Source organism: Mandrillus leucophaeus, unplaced genomic scaffold (assembly GCF_000951045.1).
Source record: "Mandrillus leucophaeus isolate KB7577 unplaced genomic scaffold, Mleu.le_1.0 Scaffold614, whole genome shotgun sequence".
In the NCBI taxonomy this organism is placed as follows: domain Eukaryota; kingdom Metazoa; phylum Chordata; class Mammalia; order Primates; family Cercopithecidae; genus Mandrillus; species Mandrillus leucophaeus.
In genome coordinates, this window is record NW_012106631.1 from 1,619,647 (window position 1) to 1,641,748 (window position 22,102).

The following is a 22,102-nucleotide window of genomic DNA, read 5'->3' on the forward strand; positions in this document are numbered from 1 at the left end:
GGGTGGTAAGTCATTGACTACATGTGACATACTTAGTTTAATCAGTTCCTTCTTGGTGTGTGTTTCTACTTTCTTAAGATTATAAGCAATGTTGTAATGAGCAATCTTGTGTATTTATCCTTGTGTACTTTTTTAGTTATCTTTTTAGAATGGGAGTGCTGTGGCCATTTTAAACTCAATTGGTATTGCCAGATTGCCCTCCAGAAAAGTTGTGCTAGTTTATTCTGTGCCATCAGTCCACAAGGATTGCCTACACCCTGTCCAACAATAGAGCCTCTTGCCTTCAGTATTATAGTCTCTGGGCTTCATGATAGAAAATTGCAAGGTCAAAGACAGGAAACAGGAATGAATGACTCTGGAAATGTAATAACAGGGAATGGTGAATTAAACACTACTTGTCCCTTCCAAAAGCATTCAGGTTTTGAAATATGAAACAGTATGCCAGCTAAATATATATGACTAGATAAGACAGCAGTCCTTTATAGGTATAACTATCAAATTCTCCTCTAACAGAAACAGGTTTATAATGAGGTTCTAGTAGATTAATCACTGCAAGTTTATATAGGCTATGTAATAGGCATTTTAGTAAAATCTTCATAGTGAATAGGACTAAAGTGAATAAGCTATAGAACTGAGGCGTGAAAGATTTGTTTTGGCATTTTAAGCTCTTTGGTAGCAGAGCTATTTCATATAGACCTCTAAGAATGTTTATGCTATAGATTTTTTTTTTTAAGTTTTAAGGAAAGAATCTTAGAAAAAAACCTGAATTTTTATTCTTATGTTGTACCTATTGTTTTTAGCCATATGTTTGTTCTCATGCCTAGCATGATTAAGCTGTGGATTCCATGATTGTTCGTACAAGTTTTTAATGAGTTTAAGGAATACTTAAACTGTTAAACATAGATGGTTCATAATTAAAGACATATATTAAACTCTGTTTTGTCACCTTTCATATACATTTTCTTGATGTAACCATTGTTGCATTCTTTATAATAACAGCTGCTTCATTGAGAGAATCAGACCAGCAGGGAGAGAGAGTTCTATGACAAAAAAAAGTATGCTGAGGATAAAATATTGACAGAAATAAAGGAGATTTGTTAGAAGGGCCTTTTATACTCATTTGTGTTTTAAATAAGAGACTCAGGCCTAAAACAAGTTTAAGATAAGATCTGTATCATTATATTTTACTCTAAAAATTCCTAAGTGGTTTGGTTTTTAGATGAAAACCTCTATAATGAGCAATAAGATCCATTCCAATTTTCCAGTTTTAAGTTCCTCTTAATTAATCTTGATTATTCGTTGGGGAAAGAAGTGTCTTCAATAATCTATTCTTCTTCTTCTAGTGTAATAAAAATTCTTAAGTGAATGTGTAAAGCATTGGCATTCTGTAAAACATGGTTAGCATTAAAATTAAGCTAAACATAATGTTTTTCTTGATGATTGAGAGGTCACTCAGGATTATTCTGAGGATTTTTATAGAATACACAGCATAATTAATTAAAAATTCCAGTTAATGCAACACCTTATAATGGAATTTATTGTATATCACTATTCAAGAAACAGCCTCATTATATAATATTTTTGATAATTGCCAAAATACACTTTTTTGTTTTTGAAAAAAGACATTTGGAATTGTTTGAAAAACTGTTTACCTTCTATAATCATTTTCCTAAAAATACTACATTGGAAATTGAAAAAACAAAAGAAAGATATCAAATATAATGAATATTTATTCAAAAAGATTACAATGTGATTTTCTTTTTCTAGTTTCTTAACTCATTGGATGCTAAAGAAATATATTTGGAAGTAATACATAATCTTCCAGATTTTGAACTACTTTCGGCAAACACACTAGAGGTAATGTTTTTATTAATAATGATAAATAGCAATGAACGTTGGTAACATTTCAAGTCTTAACATTTTAAAATCAGCATTTGTTTTATTCATCTCTAGAGAGAATTGAAAGTAGCAGTTTCAAAGGATTATATATTAGTCATTTGTAGGTTAAATTATAATTGGAGTTCTGGTGTTGCTAATTCAGGATAGATCTGTAGTTATGGAAAACCTACCCAGTCCTGAAGGTGGGCTTCAAAAGGAGCATGAGAAAAGGCAGAATTTTAATCACAGCAACTTTGGATCTGATTCGTAACTTTTTGTTCTTGCTTACAGAACAGATTATATTGATTACTAAGAAGAAGTATTCAGTTTATGGATAGAATGCTGAGAAATATTGCTTGTGGTAGAATCATTTTTTTTCTATTAGGTTGATGCAAAAGTAATTGAAGTTTTTGCCATTTAAAAGTACTGGCAAAAACCACAGTTACTTTTGCACAAAATGAAATACTTCCTAACCACGGATCTTTTGAAGTCTGTATCACTACCAGATCTTATGTGTTAAGTCTGAAAAACTGACAACTTTGCCACCCAACTTTTTAGCTATATGCTGTTAAAATCATGTATTTGTTTTTGGCAGTCATCTACTTTAAGATTTTATAATTTAGTGGCTAACCCTTCTGGAATATTTGTTTATTTTACATAGCATTATTGTAAGTAAACTACAAAATAAGAGAATGAGTGGGTCCGAATTTTAGACAGTATTTTGAAATAATGGGTAGGGGAGGTAAAACTAACTTCAAGTCATAGAAATGAAGATTACAACCTTTAGAATTTCCCATCTCTGACATGTCCTTTCTTTATCACTTTTAGGATCGTTTGGCTCATCATCGGTGGCTCTTATTTTTTCATTTTGGAAAAAATGAAAATTCAAATGATCATGAGTTGAAAAAACTAAAAACTTTACTTAAAAATGATCATATTCAAGTAAGAAAAATGTATTCTGCCTAGCCTTCTGCTGGTGTACTTTAAATTTAACACATATAGTAATTAAATTTTGAATTACATAAAAAGTCTTATTTGAAATTATAAGAAGCCTATAAGTGCTTTTGGTCTTGATTTGTGCTTTCTTTTTCCTCTTTTTTATTAAAAGTTTATATGTAATCTGAAAGTGGCTAATTTTCATTTATTTCAGCATTTGATAAACCTGTATCATACAATTTTTCTGGAATGCATACTATAGGAAGTTATCTTTCCCTTTTAAAAATTCTTATTTCTTTATATAAGTAATTCTCGGTCATTGTTTAAAAATCAGGACAATAAATAAGTACAAAAATGAAGTAATTATCTAAAAACATCACCCATACTCTTAACATTGTTCATAACCCTGCTAAGTATTTACTGTATTACCATTTAAACATTTTGTGAGTGCCCATATGCGTATGTAGGCATATGTATATGTGTGCACATGCATACATATTATAATGGCCATTGTAATAGACCTACACATGCAAATGTATATGTCTGCGTTTTAATCAAAATGAATTCACTGTATACTTTTTTTGTTAACTTTTGTCATTCAGCAATATCATAAACTTTTTCACAGGCTTGCAAAAATGCATATATATTTTTATGTATATAAAATCTCTATATCCATGTACACATGTATATCCTCATTATTCCCTAAAGGCTACATAGTGGCTTACTATATGGCTATCCCATAATTGTTTAGCAAATCTTCTCTTACTGATTTTATGTCGTTTCCTTTATTTTTTATATCAAATTATGCAGATCTTATCTTTAGTGTGGGGAATTTTGTTTTCTTTTTTTTATTTTGAGACAGAGTCATTCTGTCACCCAGGCTGGAGTGCAGTGGCATGCTCTTGACTCACTGCAACCTCGGCCTCACGGGTTCAGGTGATTCCGGGTTCCAGTGATTCCCTCCCGAGTAGCTGGGACTACAGGCGCATGCCACCAAGTCCAGCTAATTTTTGTACTTTTAGTAGAGACTGGGTTTCTCCATGTTAGCCAAGCTGGTCTTGAATTCCTGATCTCAGGTGATCCGCCCACCGCAGCCTCCCAAAGTGCTGGGATTACAGACATGAACCACCACACCTGGCCATATGGGAAATTTTCAACTCAAGGTTATGTTTTCTTAAATGGTTTTTATTCTCATTACTAGAGTCCTCCAGAAAGTTTTATCAGTTTATAATCTCACTGACAGCACATGGGTGGCCATTTCTCCATACTGTGCCCACCATGGTACTTTCATTCTTCATAATCTTCACAATTCCAATAGGCCACAAGTGTTATGTTAACAATATTCACTTTCATTTAGTTGCTTTCTACTGGTTGGGGGAAAAATACTTTTTCATGATTATTAACAGATCATAATTTTTCTCCAGTTAATTTTCTCTTTGTATCTGTGGCCTATTTTCTTTTTTCTGATGGGATGTTTGTCCAGTTTTGTTTGTTTGTTTTTGTTGATGTGATGTAGTGTTGCTCTGTCAGCCAGGCTGGAGTGCATTGGTGTGATCTAGGCTCCCTACAACCTCCGCCTCCCGGATTCAAGCAGTTTTCCTGCCTCAGCCTCCCAAGTAGCTGGGAATACAGGCGCAAGCCACCACACCTGGCTACTTTTTGTATTTTTAGTAGAAACATGGTTTCACCATGTTGGTCAGGCTGATCTCAAACTCCTGATCTCAGGCGATTCACCCACTTCAGCCTCCCAAAGTGCTGGGATTACAAGCATGAGCCAGCGCACCTGGCCCATCTTGTTTCTTAATGGATCTTCTGTCTTAAATGCCACGAATTTGTTCCCGGTTTATCATTTGGCTGTTGTGCTTACGTTCTTCTTTTTCACACAGTTTGAAAACATTAACCTTTTTCTTCATTATTTCTGCTTCTGAAAATGATCTCTCCTCTATCTCAAGATTATATAAACATTCTCTACATCTTCAGAAAGTAGGTTTCTGGAATAACTTCATATTTTCTTGGGAATTTCCTCAGGTTTTTGTTAACTCTCTAGGAAGCATTTTTTAACTAAATTGAGTCTTATTATTAAATATAAATGAATTATTTCTGTCTCTTATTTTCATAGCCTATTAGCTTCTGTTTAAAAACTGTGTCATTAGGGCAATGCCATTTTTGGATTATCATGAATATTTACAAATCAAATGGGTAAGACTATTTTTATCAAATTTGACCTTCTTTTTCTCCTTTAGGTTGGCAGGTTTGACTGTTCCTCTGCACCAGACATCTGTAGTAATCTGTATGTTTTTCAGCCATCTCTAGCAGTATTTAAAGGACAAGGAACCAAAGAATATGAAATTCATCATGGTAAGAATAGAAAACATGATAAAAAATGTAGCTTCATTTTCATATAGAGGTTTTCTAATTGTGCTTTTTAAATTTATTTTGTATGGACATGCTTATTGTAAATAACTTTTCTCAGTAAATATGAGGACAGATATTTTGAATTATATGTAGTCATTTTATTCTCTTTACCCTTCTTTTTAACATAAATGCCTTTTCTCTATTCAATATTTTGATCAGGGTTTCTGGTGATAAGTCAAGCTAGTGAGAAATTCAAGTCCTGCTTGTTGGCAAAAGTAAGCAACACCTGCAGTTTATATTCCAGCTTGCCATGTGTATCATCTCAGCCATTATAGGCAATTTTCAGACATTCTTTTTGGTTTTTCTCCCACTAGACTTCCGATTAACTGCCTTGTTATCTTTCTTGCATTTATAATTTTATTTCAGCTTATTTGGGACTTTAGCTCTGCATTTATGTGAGTGCAGTCTCAACTCCAAGAGTTCGGACTACAGCAGAGTCCTTGTCCTGAAAGAAGTCAAATGTAGCAAAAGAAAGACACAGACTACCAACTATCATACAGTTAAGTGAATAACACATACCGATGAAATGCCCGTTAGCACCTAGCACTGCTTTCAATGTTGAGGATATAAATTTGTAAGACATGAACTCCTTCAAGAAGTTTAAAATAGTGTAGTAGGGAACGGAGGAGGGAGATCCATAAGAAAACATAAAAAATACCTTAATGGTCATTATATATTAACTACAACAAGATAAAATAGACTTCTGCATAGTAGAGGTCAAGAAGTGGCATTTGAATTGAGCATAAAGTGCTCACTTTCCCCAAGCAACTATAGGGGAAAAAGAAGTGAGACTTCTAGGCTGGAGGAACTTTGTGAGCAAAGGTTTGGGGTGAGATAACCCTCACAGTAACTACTGTTTATTCACTGCTTTCTACAAGTCAGACATTCTGCCAAAAGCCTCGCATATGTGATTCATTTTTATCTTTACAACAGCCCAGTGAAGGAGAAAATGGAGACTCAGAAAGGTTAAGTAACTTGCCCTATGACAGACAACTGGAAACTAGCCATGGTAGATTTTGAATCAAAATTTGACTGACTCCAAAACCTAGGTTTAAACTATACATCATGCACTAAAAGTGTTAGAAATGACTAAGTTTTAATAATAGAATTATATTATTTTTTATCTCTCAAATAGTTATCAGACATCCCTCTTCTCTGTGCTTACTGCTTTGTTTTAGGCCCATTATCTCCTTCATCTATTATAATAATACCCTCTAGGAGGGTTGCTTATCTCCTAGCCTTTCTTCCTTACAATCGATTCTTTGTTTTGTTTGCAGTTATTGTCCATTCCATTCTTGTGTCACTTTTCTGCCTTGACTTTTCTGATTTCTTATAGCATAAGCTTCAGATTCCTTAGCATAGAAGCAATAATCTTGTCTGTTTTGCCCACTGCTCTATCTCCAGCACCTAGAGTGGTGCCTGGCACATAGTAAGAACTCAGGAAATGTTTGTTCAGTGAATGGGATATGTTTACAGTCTGGCTTCGCCAGTTTTTCCAATCTTAATTCCCACTGCTGTCCCTCCAGATAGTCTTAGCTCCAGCTACCTTTGGATCCTTGTGAATGCCATATTCTTTCACTCCTCTAGGTGCCTTCACACATGATTTTTCCTCCTGCATTGTAATCACTCCTTCCTGTTCCACAGGATATTTAGCAAACACCAAATTGCCCTTCAAAACTTAAAGCAGCTTCTTCCCTGGGAAATACATTGTGAATCTCCAAGCACTTCCTTTTATGTGCTCTTACAAACTTTGTAATAGAACTTACATTGTTTAGATTAAAATAGTTATTGAGCATCTACATGTACCAGGTACAGTACTGAAGAATAGGAAAAAATGTGAACTATAATTAGTAATCTCTAATACAAAGAACATTGTGGGCTATTAGGGAAAACAGACAAATAAATGGACAATTTTTTTTTTATGGACAGGTTTTTAAAAATGTTTGCAGTGGGAAGTATTTATTGTCTGTTGCTTAGTAGTAAATTACCCCAAAACTCAGTGGTTTAAAACAAACATGTATTAATTCACAGTTTTTGGTGGTCAGGAATCTGAGAACAGTTTAGCTGGGTAGTTCCAGACATGGATTTTCTCATGAGGTTGCATTCAAAATACACAAGGGCTCTGGTCCTCTGAAGGCTAGACTAGCTACAGGGTCTGGTTCCAAGCTTACTCCTGCGATGGTCAGGAGGCCTCATATGGCAGGAGGCCTAAGTTCCTCACTGGCTGTTGGCAGAGGCCTCAGTTCCTCATCATGTGGTCCTTTGTAGGGCTGCTCTCAATATGGTAGCTAGCTTCTCTGATAGTAACAGAGATGAAGAGAAGTAGATTTGTAAAAGACCAAGAATGCAAAATCAGTATTACTTGTTGACTGTTGAGATGTGTGGGAGGTCGAGAGAGAGAGAGTCAAGGATAATACCTATGTTTCTGTCTTGACGAAATTGCAATTGAGTGATTGTACTATTCAGTGTAAGTGGACTGTGGTAGCAATGTAGAAAACGGATTAGTTAAGGAAGGCTGAGTGAAGAAACACTAGCCAGGTTATTACAGTAGGCCAGACTGAGTTCAGGCAGTAGCAGTGGGTTGGAAATGGTAAGAATGGAATGGATAGAATTACTATGATACAGGGCAGAGAAAAAAGTCAAGGCTTACTCTGGGGAATTATATTTAGCCAGCTAGTGGATAATTATGTTATTGCCAAGATAAGGATGGTGAGAAAAGGAGCAGGTTTGGAGGAAAATAACACAGCCTTAATTTGAATATATGGCCATGTGTCAACGACAGAGACGTCTTCTGAGAAATGTGTGGTTAGGTGATTTCATGGTTGTGCAAACATCAGAGAGCATACTTTAAAAACACTAGATGGCATAATCCACTACACATCTAGGCTATACAGTATAGCCTATTGCTCCTAGGCTACAGATCTGTACAATGTGTTACAGTGTACTGAATACCATAAGCAACTGTAACAGTGGTAAGAGTTTGTGTGTCTAAATGTATCTAAATATAGAAAAGGGGTAATGTGTTGCACTGCAGAGTTACAACAGCAACACCATCACTGAGCCATAGGAATTTTTCAGCTCCATTATAATCTTATGGGACCCCATCATATAGGTGGTCCACCATTGCCTGAAATATCATTATTCAGGACTGTATTGTGTTTGATGTGTTTACGTGATATCCAAGTACAAATTTTTCACTGGGAAGTTGGTAACACGGGTTTTGAATTCCTAAGAGAAGTCTAGGTTGTAGAAAACGATTTAGGAGTTAGGCCATAATAATCACCGAAGTAAGCGTAAATAAAGAACCCTATAAAAAAGTCATTATTCTACCTCTGAAGATGAGGGAACATTTCAAAGAGATTTTGACTTTTTTTTTTTTTTTTTTTGAGATGGAGTCTCACTCTCACCAGGCTGGAGTGCAGTGGCGAGATCTCCGCTCACTGCAACCTCCACCTCCCAGGTTCAAGTAATTCTCCTGCCTCAGCCTTCCGAGTAGCTGGGACTACAGGCACACGCCACCATGCCTGGCTAATTTTTTGTATTTTTAGTAGAGACAGGGTTTCACTGTGTTAGCCAGCATGGTCTCAATCTCGTGACCTTGTGATCTGTCTGCCTTGGCCTCCCAAGTGCTGGGATTGCAGGCGTGAGCCAGCGCGCCTGACCAATTTTGACATTTTTAGTCCAGGAAACAGAAGAGTGTGCAAGAAAAGGGTACTCCTATCAGAGCTAAGCCCTGTATAGTATACAGAACACTAAAACCTCACCAAAATCAGTTTGTTCGTAATTTATCTTCTTTAATATTTTGAGTGTAAAAACTTTGAAATGTTTCTGTGCATACAAAAAGCAGAATTTGGATTTTAATTTCTCTCATTCACTTTGAAAGGAAAGAAGATTCTATATGATATACTTGCCTTTGCCAAAGAAAGTGTGAATTCTCATGTTACCACACTTGGACCTCAAAATTTTCCTGCCAATGACAAAGAACCATGGCTTGTTGATTTCTTTGCCCCTGTAAGTTATTTTTGTCTGTCAAATTCTAACATTGTCAGATTTTCTCCTGTTATGGCAAAAAGACATTTTCTAGATAACTTTGAATCATTAGTACTAGAACTGTGTCATCCATTGTGGCCACTAATGTACATTGCTTCTAAATGAGTGCTAATGTAATTACCCCTCCAGGGAAGGTTTGCCACTAAATACAGTTTGTGTTACTTAGCATATTACTTGTTGCAGAAATGATGGGGGGGTGCGGTTTGTGTCATTTGGCTTGGTGCTTATGAATATTTTTTCTTCCCTAGTGGTGTCCACCATGTCGAGCTTTACTACCAGAGTTACGAAGAGCATCAAATCTTCTTTATGGTCAGCTTAAGTTTGGTACACTAGATTGTACAGTTCATGAGGGACTCTGTAACATGGTAAGGCAAAGTATCAAAAATTATTCTAATTAATTTTATAAAATGGAGACCTTTGGGCTGTTTATTATTAAAACAATAAAATAACTTAGAAATAATACATCTTCTATTTAGAGTAGTAACAAATTATTTAAACAAATAATTTTTTTAGAAAATGGTATCAAATATGATTGGATTAAACCATGAATAGCTAATCAGTGGATTGAATGTAAATAAGGTCTTATTTATCAAATTCAGGCAGCTGTTTTCATTAACTTGATAAAATGCTTATATGATTTTCCAGTTATTTAAGATTGTTATATTTATTTAATATTTTTGACATTTTATAATTTTTTTCCTTTGGCTTTCCTCATACTTCTAAGTATATTTGCTGGAAGGAAGTTAAAACAGTGAACAAGCCTTTTGAAATCTTTGTTTAAATGAAAGTATTTTCTCAGGTAAATATTCACTCCTCAGTTGCAGGAAAAACTAGAAATTATATACCGTAGAATGAAAGTACATAATATCACCTATAAAATACTCTTGGCAAAAAAAAAAAAAATCAATCCTATAGTAGATCTATCTCCAGATCTATTAGTCTATAGGAAATCGAATGACGAGAGCATATTAAGTGACACCATGGATATGAAATCTATAATTTCCAGTATGTGGAGAACTTTACAGGACAAACACCCAGTTTATTGGTCAAATACATTGTAAATAGTGGAGGAGAGATTAAAGAGACTTAACAGACTGTCAGTCAAATACAACATTTAGACTTTGTTTGGATGCAATTTAAAACAAACCAAGTGCAAAGGAAGATAATTGAGGAAATGTGAACACTGACAAGATATGTGATGATTTCAGGTAATTATTGTTAATTTTTGACAACAAAACTGATACTATGGTTATATGGAGGGGAGTCCTTACATTTTAAATATACTGAAATATTTGTGGATGAAATTACAGATCATCTGAAATTTGCTTTAAAATAATCTTAGGAGTAGACTAGAAAGGGAGTATAAGTGAAATAAAAAGCCGTGAGTCAATGATTATTGTAGCTATATGAATACGCGAGAGTTTGTTGCTCTCTACTTTTGTGAATGTTTTAAATAACTCATAAAAAAAGTTAAAAAAAAATAGATGGAGAAAAGATAAAGGGAAAAAAGAAATGGGAAGAGGAAGGAAAACAAAAGAAAGCCATACATTTTTAGAACATCATAGAAGTTTAAGCCAGCAGCAGTGGCACATGCCTGTAGAAATTTCATTAAAGTACATTTTTATAAAAGGAAATGAATAAGGCCTTTGGTTTTGAATGTTTTATCTGTAACTTTGAAAGAAATGCCAAAGATACAAAATTAATGTGGTAAACAATAATTATCTTAATTTTAATTCCTTCAGTTTTTCTACTTTCCATCTTAGCTCGTTAAACAAATGTGAGTTCAGTGTAAGCGTTTAAAACTGATATCCGATTTACCTGGAATAGAGGCCAAAATTCACACTCACCAATTAGTTGCCACTCACTAATTGGTTGACCTTGACCAAGTTACTTAGCCTCTCAGTAGCTTAGTTTCCTAATCTATACAGTGGGTTTTATAATTTTAGCAACTAAGTAGAATTGTTGTGAAGAATAAATGAGAAACTACATGTTAAATGCTAAAATAATGCTCAACACATAGTAAACACATTAAATTTCAGCTGTAATCGCTTTGTTAATCAATGAATTATTTGAATTTGCACACATTTTTTAAGACTAATATGTTTCCATTGTTTTTTCAAAAATTATTTTGAATCCTGGTCAAAGATTCCAATTTGCTAATGAGTACTTAAAACTTTAAGAGTACAAAGTTCAGCTACAGCAAATCTACAGACAGGGATCTCTTTATAACTTAAAAAGTAAAAATAAGAGCTTGAGAGAGATGCTTCCTGGGCTGGTGCCCATTTTATTTCTGAGAAGGAAATTAAGCATTTCCTACTATAAAGGCTATCTTGAAGAAAGAATACAAAGTGATTACATTCATAGGGCATGATTCATAATTCCTTAACCTAAAATATAATCATGTACCCCCTAATTATTTGTGTCTTTATTCTTGCTATGTTATTTCCTGATCATCATCATCTATTTGTAGAAAAAGTATTTATTATGGTTTAAAAAAAGACTCAAGCTAAAGATACAGCCTGTTCTTTATAGCCTCTTCTTACCTTGGTTCAGGAGAGTAAAAAGGGACCATTCGTGTAATTACCATGTCGATTTCTCAGTGTTTCAATGTCTATGGTTTTCATGGCTAATGGAGCAGCTATAAATAAGGATCAGGTATTCATCTGTATTTAGCAGTATTCATTGCCATGAGTGCTTTGCTAAATTTGGTGAGACTAAAATTTTTGTCACCAGCAATTTAGAAATGGGTTTTTAAAATCCTGTTAGAGGCAAACTTGTTATAAATTTGTAACAAATAGGTGAAATCTATAAAATCTTTAATTTGTATTCTCCTTCCTATCAGTATAACATTCAGGCTTATCCAACAACAGTGGTATTCAACCAGTCCAACATTCATGAGTATGAAGGACATCACTCTGCTGAACAAATCTTGGAGTTCATAGAGGTATTTCAAACTATAGACTATGTGGCTAGAAATTTGTCTTTTTATATGTTACACCCTGTATGAATATTTCATATTGTTTAATAGGATTTATTCTTTCCATGCCCAAACTATTTTCTGACAAAATGATTTTTAAAGAATTTTTCTAATGTTTTACTGTTACTAAACTCAACGTAAATCTGTGTTTTACTTGTTACCTGGTATGTACAGTGCCTTATAAACAATGGACACAATTCTTTATTGAACATATGCAGTATACTTTCACCTCGTCACCCCCTTGCGCTGTTTTCTCTGAAAACGAGTGTCCGGCATCTACAGCATCTTTTTTTTTTTTCTTCTCAGTAACACTCTTGATTGACTGAAATACAGGGGCCTCCTAGAAAAAAATGAAAAATTCTTGTTTATTATTATCCATTTAATGACCCTCCAACGTTGTCCTACTCATCTGTTCCTCCTTCTCTAACGTAATGTTTTGTGGTGGTTTCCCAGTGAAGCTACCCTCTTCATTAGTATTACCTGATTGTTGTAGGCTGAAGCTTTGTTAAAATATCATTTGGAGCAAAGAATCTGTAGAACGGTGTAGTATCGCCAGTCAGAATGTCAGAAAAATGAGATAGTAGGCTTTCCATTAGTAATTAAAGAATCATTTCCAAGCCAGTCATTCTTGATTCTAGAACAAAACTTTATGGCCTCTGTAGACATCCAGGCAGCCCTTGAAACTTTTGTATTATCCCCGCGGAAACTTAAAATCGCCTCTTTTCTCTGCCTGTCATTTTAGTGATATGTAGAGATAAAGGAAAAATAGACCTTGATTTTTTACAAAACTGATGAGCAAAATCCAAACTTAAAAAATCTAAGTTAGTTTTATTTTCATTTTTTAAGTTAATTCACATTAGATTTCTTTTAGCTATCCTTAAGTATCTTTTAGTTTCTCAAAAATGAGAACTTTCTAAAGGACATACACGGATTGAGCACCCCTAATCCAAAAATCTTAAATCTGAAATGCTCCAAAGTCTGAATTTCATGTTTAGCCTTGGGTTTCATCCCCAAGATACATGCAAATATTCCAAAATTCAAAATTCACAATACTTCCAAGTATTTTGGATAAGAGATACTCAGCCTGTACTAATGATTTTCCAGGAATATATGAACAGCTGTGTTTTATATACATGTTATAATAGAAGCTATGTTCTCTTCAGGATCTTATGAATCCTTCAGTGGTCTCCCTTACACCCACCACCTTCAATGAACTAGTTACACAAAGAAAACACAACGAAGTATGGATGGTTGATTTCTATTCTCCGTGGTGTCATCCTTGTCAAGTCTTAATGCCAGAATGGAAAAGAATGGCCCGGGTATAGTAAAAATCATTTATTTTTAATCTTAACATTTACTAAGAATGTTTATTTAACAGAATTATTTTGAAACTGATGTGAGTGAACCCACAATTAAATTATTACTTAATAAGAGTTCTGATCATACCACTTTGATTCCAGCTCTGTTTCTGTCTGGTACGTGAATGGCATAGCCTACCCTTTTTGTGTGTATAGCATCTGGTACACATTTTTTTTTTTCTTTTGGTCAGCGAGGTACAGTCTCACTCTGGAGTGCAGCGGCGCAATCTTGACTCACTGCAACCTCAGCCACCCTCGTAGCTGGGATTACAGGCATGTGCTACCACGTCTAGCTAATTTTTGTATTTTTAGTAGAAACAGGGTTTTGCCATGTTGGCCAGGCTGGTCCTGAACTCCTAGCCTCAAGTAGTCTGCCTACCTCTGCCTTTCCAAGTGCTGGGATTACCAACATGAGCCACCGTGCCCAGTATATCCAGTGCTTTTAACTAAATTGTTGCCAAAAACAACCCAAAACTTTACCTCATTTTTTGTTTCAATTTTTTCTAATTTTTTTTCTGCTTTATTTTTAGAGCTTAAAGATAACATTTCCTCACATATTGTAGGACTTAAAAGTAAGAAAACAAAAAGCTTTCAGCATGTGTATTAGAATATTTCCTGAAAATAGGCACCATGTTTTAAGTTGTACAAGATTGGAAACAAATTACTTAAATACCAGAATGGAAAATGCAATTACTACTTCACATTTATTTACAAGATAAAAAATAAATCTGAGTTAAAGTGATTTCTAGTATCTTAACATTTAGGATTACATATTTTTGTGCTCTTTTCAATACAATTTTTAAGTTCAGGTGTGAGTCAGTATAACATATTAGATACCTACAATGCTTGTTTTCATTGGAAAGAGTAATTCTTTGAAATATTGCAAAGACTTTCATTAGTTTCTGGCACTTTGAATTTTAGAAGTACATAGTTTTTTCTCATGTAATAGATAAATGAAGTAAATTGTTTAATCTGCAATAATTTTAGTAAGTGCTTAATTACAAAATTAGATTACAAATTCATTAGTATAAGTGGTCTATTTTATGTTAAACCCTTATCCATTTCTACTGGGTGAAAGTCACTGATACGTAGTAACTATTTCACTATAATAATATAGTGCTTGTTTCTTTATTGTAAACATATGTAAAAAGTGATGGAGGTAATCCGTTTCTTCTTTTATAGACATTAACTGGACTGATCAATGTGGGCAGTATAGATTGCCAACAGTACCATTCTTTTTGTGCCCAGGAAAATGTTCAAAGATACCCTGAGATAAGATTTTTTCCCCCAAAATCAAATAAAGCTTATCAGTATCAGTAAGTATTCTCTCATATTTGAAGGCATGTATTATAATTATTTAATTATACACTTAACAGTTAAGTTACCTGAACAAAATAAAAGTTAACCCAACAAATATTTATTGGGAGCCTAGTACGTAAAGATAGTGTGTTAATGAGCACTTCAGAAGATGAAAAGAGAGTACTGAACAGTCTCAATGTGCATAAAGCTTATAGTCTAGACAAAAAGATAAGGAAAGGAAGAGCTAACATTTATTAAGTCCTTATTTGGTTTCAGGTACTATATTAGATACTTTACTCACCTTATTTCCAATAATCCTCACATATACTTTGTGAACTAGGAATTACTGCCCTTCCTACTATTACAGAGAAGTAAACTGTGATTCTCAGCCCTTAGAATCCAAGGTCTAGAAGTTATCTAAGGCTTAGATAACTTCCCCAAGTCACACAGTTGTTAAGTTGAAGCTGGGGTTTGAACCCAAGTCTGTCTCAGCACCCATGCTGTTTCCACAACACCATGTGGTATTTCAGGTAGAAAACGCAAATGTAAGGTACATATGATGAATGTTATTAAACAAGTAAAATTGAACCATGGATTTCAAGGGAGGAAAGGATCTCAACTATGAGGAAATTATGAAAGGCTGCATTTTGTAGGTAGTTTTTGACATGTGTCTTTAAAAATCGGTAGGAATTGAACAGACAGTAATAACTTGAATAAAGATTCAGAAACTAAAACCGTGGACATTCTGAGTTTTGCAGTTCCCATAGGTCTACAGGAGATGTCCAGTAGGTAGCTAGACATTCTGGGCTGTCTGGGACACAAAGATACCAAGACTAGAGAAAAATACATTTGTGAGGCCTTGTAAACAGAATTTGTAGCTAGGAATATCTGAGAAGAGAGATGCCAGATGAAATCAATCAGTATAACTTGTTTTTTAAATTGCTACAATAAGATTGTTTTCTGAATACATCCAATAATAGATAATCCTATTTACAACTAACATTTTTTCTTCTCTCAGCAGTTACAATGGTTGGAATAGGGATGCTTATTCCCTGAGAATCTGGGGTCTAGGGTGAGTAATTAAAATGTATATCATTGTATAAAATAGATTCAAAGCTATTTACCCCCCTTTTATGTCAATAGTTAAATTTACTGTGGGTTAAGGTTCTAGCCTTTTAAATTACTTAGTAAAGGATTATATTAACCAAGATGGTACTGTACTTTATTACGTTGCCATTCCTTGACATCATTTTTAACTTAGAAAGTATTACAATATTACTACATTTTAGATGTTTGCTTTGGTTTTATATAATGAAAAATGATTTTGATCCTTTGCCACAGATTTTTACCTCAAGTATCCACAGATCTAACACCTCAGACTTTCAGTGAAAAAGTTCTACAAGGGAAAAATCATTGGGTGATTGATTTCTATGCTCCTTGGTGTGGACCTTGCCAGAATTTTGCTCCAGAGTTTGAGCTCTTGGCTAGGGTAAGTCTTACCTGTCTTAAATAAGTTGTAACAACGTTCGTGTTTAGTAATTAGATAAAACATTGTAAATACATAATTTTTAGGTTTTTTTCTTAAATGTTTCCTCTGAATTTAAAAATAACTATTATATTTCTATGATTATAATCATTGTAGTAGATTTCCTCTTTCTTTGTTAAAGCTTTTAGCTAACATCTTCTCTATCTTGGTAGACATCATCATCTACTAACCATAAAGCCAGAAACTTCTCTTTCTTCTCCCTCTTGTCTATTTCCTCTTCCCCACCCAAGTACTCTGTTGCCTTCCAGGCAGTCACTAGATTCTGTCAGTTTTATCTCCTAAATGTCTTTCAAATGTCATTTCTTATTCATTTCTGCTGCTAACCTGTTTATTCAACCCTTTATCATCTGTTGTCTAGACTTAACCATATTTGCCTTTTAAGTACAGTCTTCCCTTGGTATACTCAGGGGATTGGTTCCAGGAACCCCCATTCCATACCAAAATCTGTTCATGCTCAGACCTCACAGTGGGTTGTATGCAGGGTTTCACATCCTATGAATATTATATTTTCCATCTGCAATTGCTTAGAAAAAAAAAAATCCCAGTTCAAGCAGTTCAACACAGTTCAAGCCTTTGTTGTTCAAGACTGTCAGTCTACCTTTGTCAGTGCTGCCCTGGTGATCTTCTAAAATATTTCCCTCTCTGGCTCACTAAGTTTCTCAATATGCATACATTGACTTCAGGTATCTGATATGAGCTCTATCTCTATTGTCCACCTCACACCTTAGATTCCAGTATAACAGAGTACTCCAGGTTCTCTGAACATGTATCCTTATTTACATGCCACCCCCTCTCTCTAAAATGCTCTGTCCTTACCTTGGTCATCTGTATTTTTTCTCCTCTTCCTACAAAACTTAGCTCTGATGGCACTGCTCTATTCTCTGCCCTTCTCAGTTAATCATTGTCACCTGGATATGTTATCAGTGTACTGATACAATGCATATTATTTATTATTACTTAAAAGATTTTAAATTTGACCGGAAATAAAAGGAGCTGAATACTAATGGAAATATTTAGTTGTAGCAATTTTGGGTTTTGGTTGGTTGGTTGGTTTTGGTTTGGTTTTTTTTTTTTCGATATAGCATTGTCCATCTTCCTTTGAAAATGGCTGTCTCTTCCTGAGGGCAAAGTCCATGTTTTATTTATTTTTATATCCCCAGTGCCTAACTCAGTAAATGCTTATATAAAATTAAACTGAATATGTACCCTCAATGTAGTCTGAGTTTTTAGTGTTTCTTTCTGTCATAACAGTCTTATTAGTGACCTAATCCAGGTTGATAGCTTTCTTGCCTCCATAACTCAAGGAACTCTTGCCACTAGTGTTGGTATAAAACATTCAACTAGAATGAGAAAGTCAGTGCCAGTTCCACCAGTTCACACTAAAGCTTAGCATCCCAGACCATGGGAATTTTTTAGCAGAGGGATTTTAAAGGTCTTACTAGCTATGAAAGATTAATTTTGTTATTAGCTGGTGCATCAGATAAGAGGTTTATTCTTTCCATTTATTCTAATCTTCTTATGCTTCCTTCTGTAATAATTGTGTTTTACTTCATTTCTCATGTGCTAAAAACTGTACTTAATTATAAACTTTGTGGTGCAACTCTGTATTATATCTAGTAGAAAATTATTAAACATGAAAAAGACCACTCATTCAACAAATTTTAAGTACCAAGTGAAAAGCAATTATGCTAAGTAGTAGGGCCATATAACTCCAGATGAAAGAAAAGGAAGGTGAAAAGGAAGAAATTCCATGTCTTTAAGGAGATTTTAATCTAGTGAAAAGAGAAAATGGAAATAAATATAAGTAATACAAGATAGTTGCTACAGTAAAATTAGAATGAAGCTGGAACATGGACAGAAGAGTGTCAGTGATGCCAGAGAAACATGTTTAGAGCACCAAAAACAGTATGGTGCCATCTCATAAGTAATTGGAAATACAAGTAAGCACATACACAAACATTTTGTAAATGACATAGAAACTTACGAAAATAACATTCCTACATTTTTCTTACTTTCAGTATGCAAGTATGTGTGTGTGTGTGTGTGTCTGCCTACATGCTTGTGCCCTAACACAAGTTAGTCTGCATATTAGTATACCCCTGCCTTGGGGACGAAACTAGAGGCAGCAAAGATGTTTTAATTGTCCTGAAGTGAGAGGTGATAACTTTAACCAGGATTAGGGCAGTGATGATAGAAAGAAGGGGACAAATACAAAAGAGAGATGAGAATAAATAGTATTGAATGTGATAGATGAAGGATAGAGAGGAGTCTGGATAAGCCTAATTTCTGGCTTGAAGTGAATGAATAGGACAGGGGGAAGAGTGGGTTCAGGGGACATGCTGTGTTTGGGTGCTTATGCAGCATTCACCCAAAGCAGGCCAGTTTGTAGTTAGCTATGAAATCGAAGAGAGTGATTGGGGTACATTAGCATATAGATACGGAAAACCACCCTGGACAACTGTTCACAGTGAAAAGATTGTTGATCAAAGATGGAACTCTAATAACTTGAGGGGCAGGTAAAGCAGATCCTCATGCTGGAAAAAGGAAGAACAGTCAGAGGGGTAAGAAAGCCAAGAGAGAGTAGTGATAAATGCTAAAAAAGAAATAAGAAAAGAAAGGAGTGGTCAGCCTCACACAGTCCTTCTGAGATTGTTAAGCAGATTACTTCCATCAGTATTGAGCCAGGAGTTGAGGTGGAAGTCACCATTGTAGATGCTTAAGTCAACTATTTTAATAAATTGATTACCAGTTGTTTAAAAAAAAAAAAAAAAAAAGAGTGGTCAGCAGTAAACATCAGTTGCCCAATAAGATCAAAAAGTGCCCAGTTTGGTCAAGCGGTCACTGGTGAACTTACAGCAGTTTCAGTGGAGGGAGCAGTAAGCACAGAAGCCAGACTAAAATGTTGCCAAATAAGCAGACAGTGGGGAAGCAGTGAAAGAGTAGACTGCTGCTCAGGAAAAAAAGAGAGAGCATGAGAAGCACGATGGCAGAGGAGCTGTAATCCAGGAAGGAATCCTTTCGTGATTATGTACATCTTCACTGGAGAATATGCATTCTGACAGGGAGGGACTGGAGAATACAGATGGAGTAGTCAGCCTTCACAAGACAAACAGTCCCCAAAGAGTCCTACCACAGCACACCCCCAGCGAAAGGAGAAAAAGATAGAAACAGAAACACATTTATGGTATGATGTGCCAGTTGTGGGTGGCAGGAAGTTGAGACATTTCAGGATAAAGCCACTCAGTTTTCTTGATAAGGCAAAGGAGGGTTTATTTGCTGTTGGAGAGGTGGTGCTAGGTGAATAGGGGCTTAAAGGGATAATGTGGAAATAATCTTGTTTGAGTTGAAAGAATTAAAGTTTTTTAAATAAATTCTTAGATGCAAAATGTTTTATATCCTATTGCTTTGTTGTTGCCAAAATAGTTTATGCCAAACAAAATGACAAACCATATTTTTCTTTTTCAGATGATTAAAGGAAAAGTGAAAGCCGGAAAAGTAGACTGTCAGGCTTATGCTCAGACATGCCAGAAAGCTGGTATCAGAGCCTATCCAACTGTTAAATTTTATTTCTACGAAAGATCAAAGGTATGTCCAGACTTTCCTCTCTTCCTTCCCTTAGTAGGCCAAGCTCAAAAGATGTGTTTTAGTCTGAGTAATGTTTTTTTCTATTTTCTGCTTCCTGTCATTTTTTTTTTTATTACATATTACTGATACAAGTTTTTAAAATTTACGTGTATACCAAGCGTTCTTAAAAGGTTTTTTTGTCTCATGGTTGATACAGATTCAATTGCCTTAATATTTTTATACTAATTAATAGAAAAAATACTAGAAAGAGACAAAAAAAGTATTATTCATTATTATCTTTGGGTGCTGGAATTCAAGGTAATTTTCTACTTCCTGTGAAAGGTTATGGTGACTGTTGAGGTCACTAAGAATACTCTATAATACACACTGCTGCTTGGAATAATATTTCCTTACTATATTTCTATTCAGTATACTTTTTACTGAGTAAGTTTCAAAGTAATGAGCTTACTTTGTGGGGAGGAAAGAATGATAAAGTATTTGCCATCCACTCATGTTTTCTGTTAAAACATTAAAAATACATAATTTCAAATATTTTCATGCTTTTTATGCAGCGCTTACAGCTTGCACTGAACACCAAGAATGAGTTCTCAGACAATTCCAGCCAAGGGGGAGCCCGCCCCAGCGTCCATCCACCAAGTATTTATTGAAAGGGCTTGTTAAACCACAAACATCCACTAGATGGCTTTTTTGAGATCCGGTCGTGAGACACCCGTGACCTTGTAAAAGCGCTCAAACTGCGTTCTCAGGAGGCTGTTTTCAGCATTCCTTATCACACCACACCCTCCGCTCCCTGTCCTGTTTTCAGGGTCAAGGAGTTTCATCCTTATGCACAAATAACATACACACAGTGCCCCAGTGTTTTTCCATGCCCTGACCTCAAATGCCATGTACATAAGTTTGAATATGTTGCCATGCGCCCCCCGACATTTTGAGGGAGAATTAGGTTTAGATCTGATGTTATTTATTGGTAGTGATATTTTAAGATGAGTAGGGCTAAATTAAGAAATTGGATGATGAATTTCAGAAATCTAGAATTGCCACACCTCTAGATTTTTCAGTGAATGTTTTTGATTTGTCAATAATCTGTCTCTGTCTTTAGAACAATCTAGAGCAAGCAGAACTTGATGGAGGTGAGAGGCAGCTTATACCAGAGCCTGAGTCTTCATTTCTTTGAATCAACAGCTCTGTTTCTCAGTTTTCAAAACAGCTGAGAGATGGGTGACATAAATAGGAGTCTTCTTCAGATAATATCAGAGAAGCATCAATTTGATGATCAGTCACAGGAGTTAACCATACCATAGACAGAGCTGTTTGAAAAGATGTTGCCATGTGTCCAGAGAAGTCTAGGGGACAAAGTTAGGAACCAAACATCCCTGTCCAAATTGAAAGACAAGGGTGGCATTCAGCCATTGAGGCCAGACAGGAAGACCAAAGCAGAATAATGGTTGGAGTAGAGTGTCAAATGAAACTGTTGTTTAAGAATCCAGGTGGGCAGTTGACACACAAAACAAAATCCTAGCATGTAGTTGGAGATTAGGGTTTACACCAAGATTAAGACAACAGGTGGCCCCAGAAGCAAATAAGCAGGTCAGGTTTTATTGACCCGTTCCTTCCCTGCTTTTCAGTCACCTTCCTGCTGTGCGCAGATGAAAACTAGGAGATATATGTTGCCTTCCATTATTGTTGTTGGTCATGGTTGGCAGTGCTTATGACTGTATTAGAGTGGAATGTGTTCAGTCCTCTGGGAACATCTTTGGTTTGTTTTTGTTTTAATTTAAGTTCTAGGGTACATCTGCACAATGTGCAGGTTTGATAGGTATGCATGCGCCATGTTGGTTTGCTGCACCCATCAACTCATCATTTACATTAGGTATTTCTCCTAATGCTATCCCGCCCCCAGCCCCCAGCCCCCGGGGTACATTAGCATATAGATACGGAAAACCACCCTGGACAACTGTTCACAGTGAAAAGATTGTTGATCAAAGATGGAACTCTAATAACTTGAGGGGCAGGTAAAGCAGATCCTCATGCTGGAAAAAGGAAGAACAGTCAGAGGGG

The 22,102-nt window shown here is 35.3% G+C and overlaps 1 protein-coding gene across 2 annotated transcripts in view; it reads left to right on the plus strand.

The window, feature by feature from the left end:
• The window catches only part of DNAJC10 (DnaJ (Hsp40) homolog, subfamily C, member 10), a 55,557-nt gene that overhangs the window by 22,901 nt on the left and 10,554 nt on the right, over positions 1-22,102 (plus strand). For both annotated transcript variants that reach the window (XM_012000057.1, XM_012000058.1), the window contains 11 exons: positions 1,768-1,857; positions 2,707-2,820; positions 5,058-5,172; positions 9,113-9,240; positions 9,528-9,644; positions 12,122-12,223; positions 13,420-13,575; positions 14,797-14,930; positions 15,932-15,985; positions 16,255-16,402; positions 19,925-20,044. In XM_012000057.1, the coding sequence (XP_011855447.1) occupies positions 1,768-1,857; positions 2,707-2,820; positions 5,058-5,172; positions 9,113-9,240; positions 9,528-9,644; positions 12,122-12,223; positions 13,420-13,575; positions 14,797-14,930; positions 15,932-15,985; positions 16,255-16,402; positions 19,925-20,044 (1,278 nt within the window). The remainder of the gene's footprint in view (positions 1-1,767; positions 1,858-2,706; positions 2,821-5,057; positions 5,173-9,112; positions 9,241-9,527; positions 9,645-12,121; positions 12,224-13,419; positions 13,576-14,796; positions 14,931-15,931; positions 15,986-16,254; positions 16,403-19,924; positions 20,045-22,102) is intronic.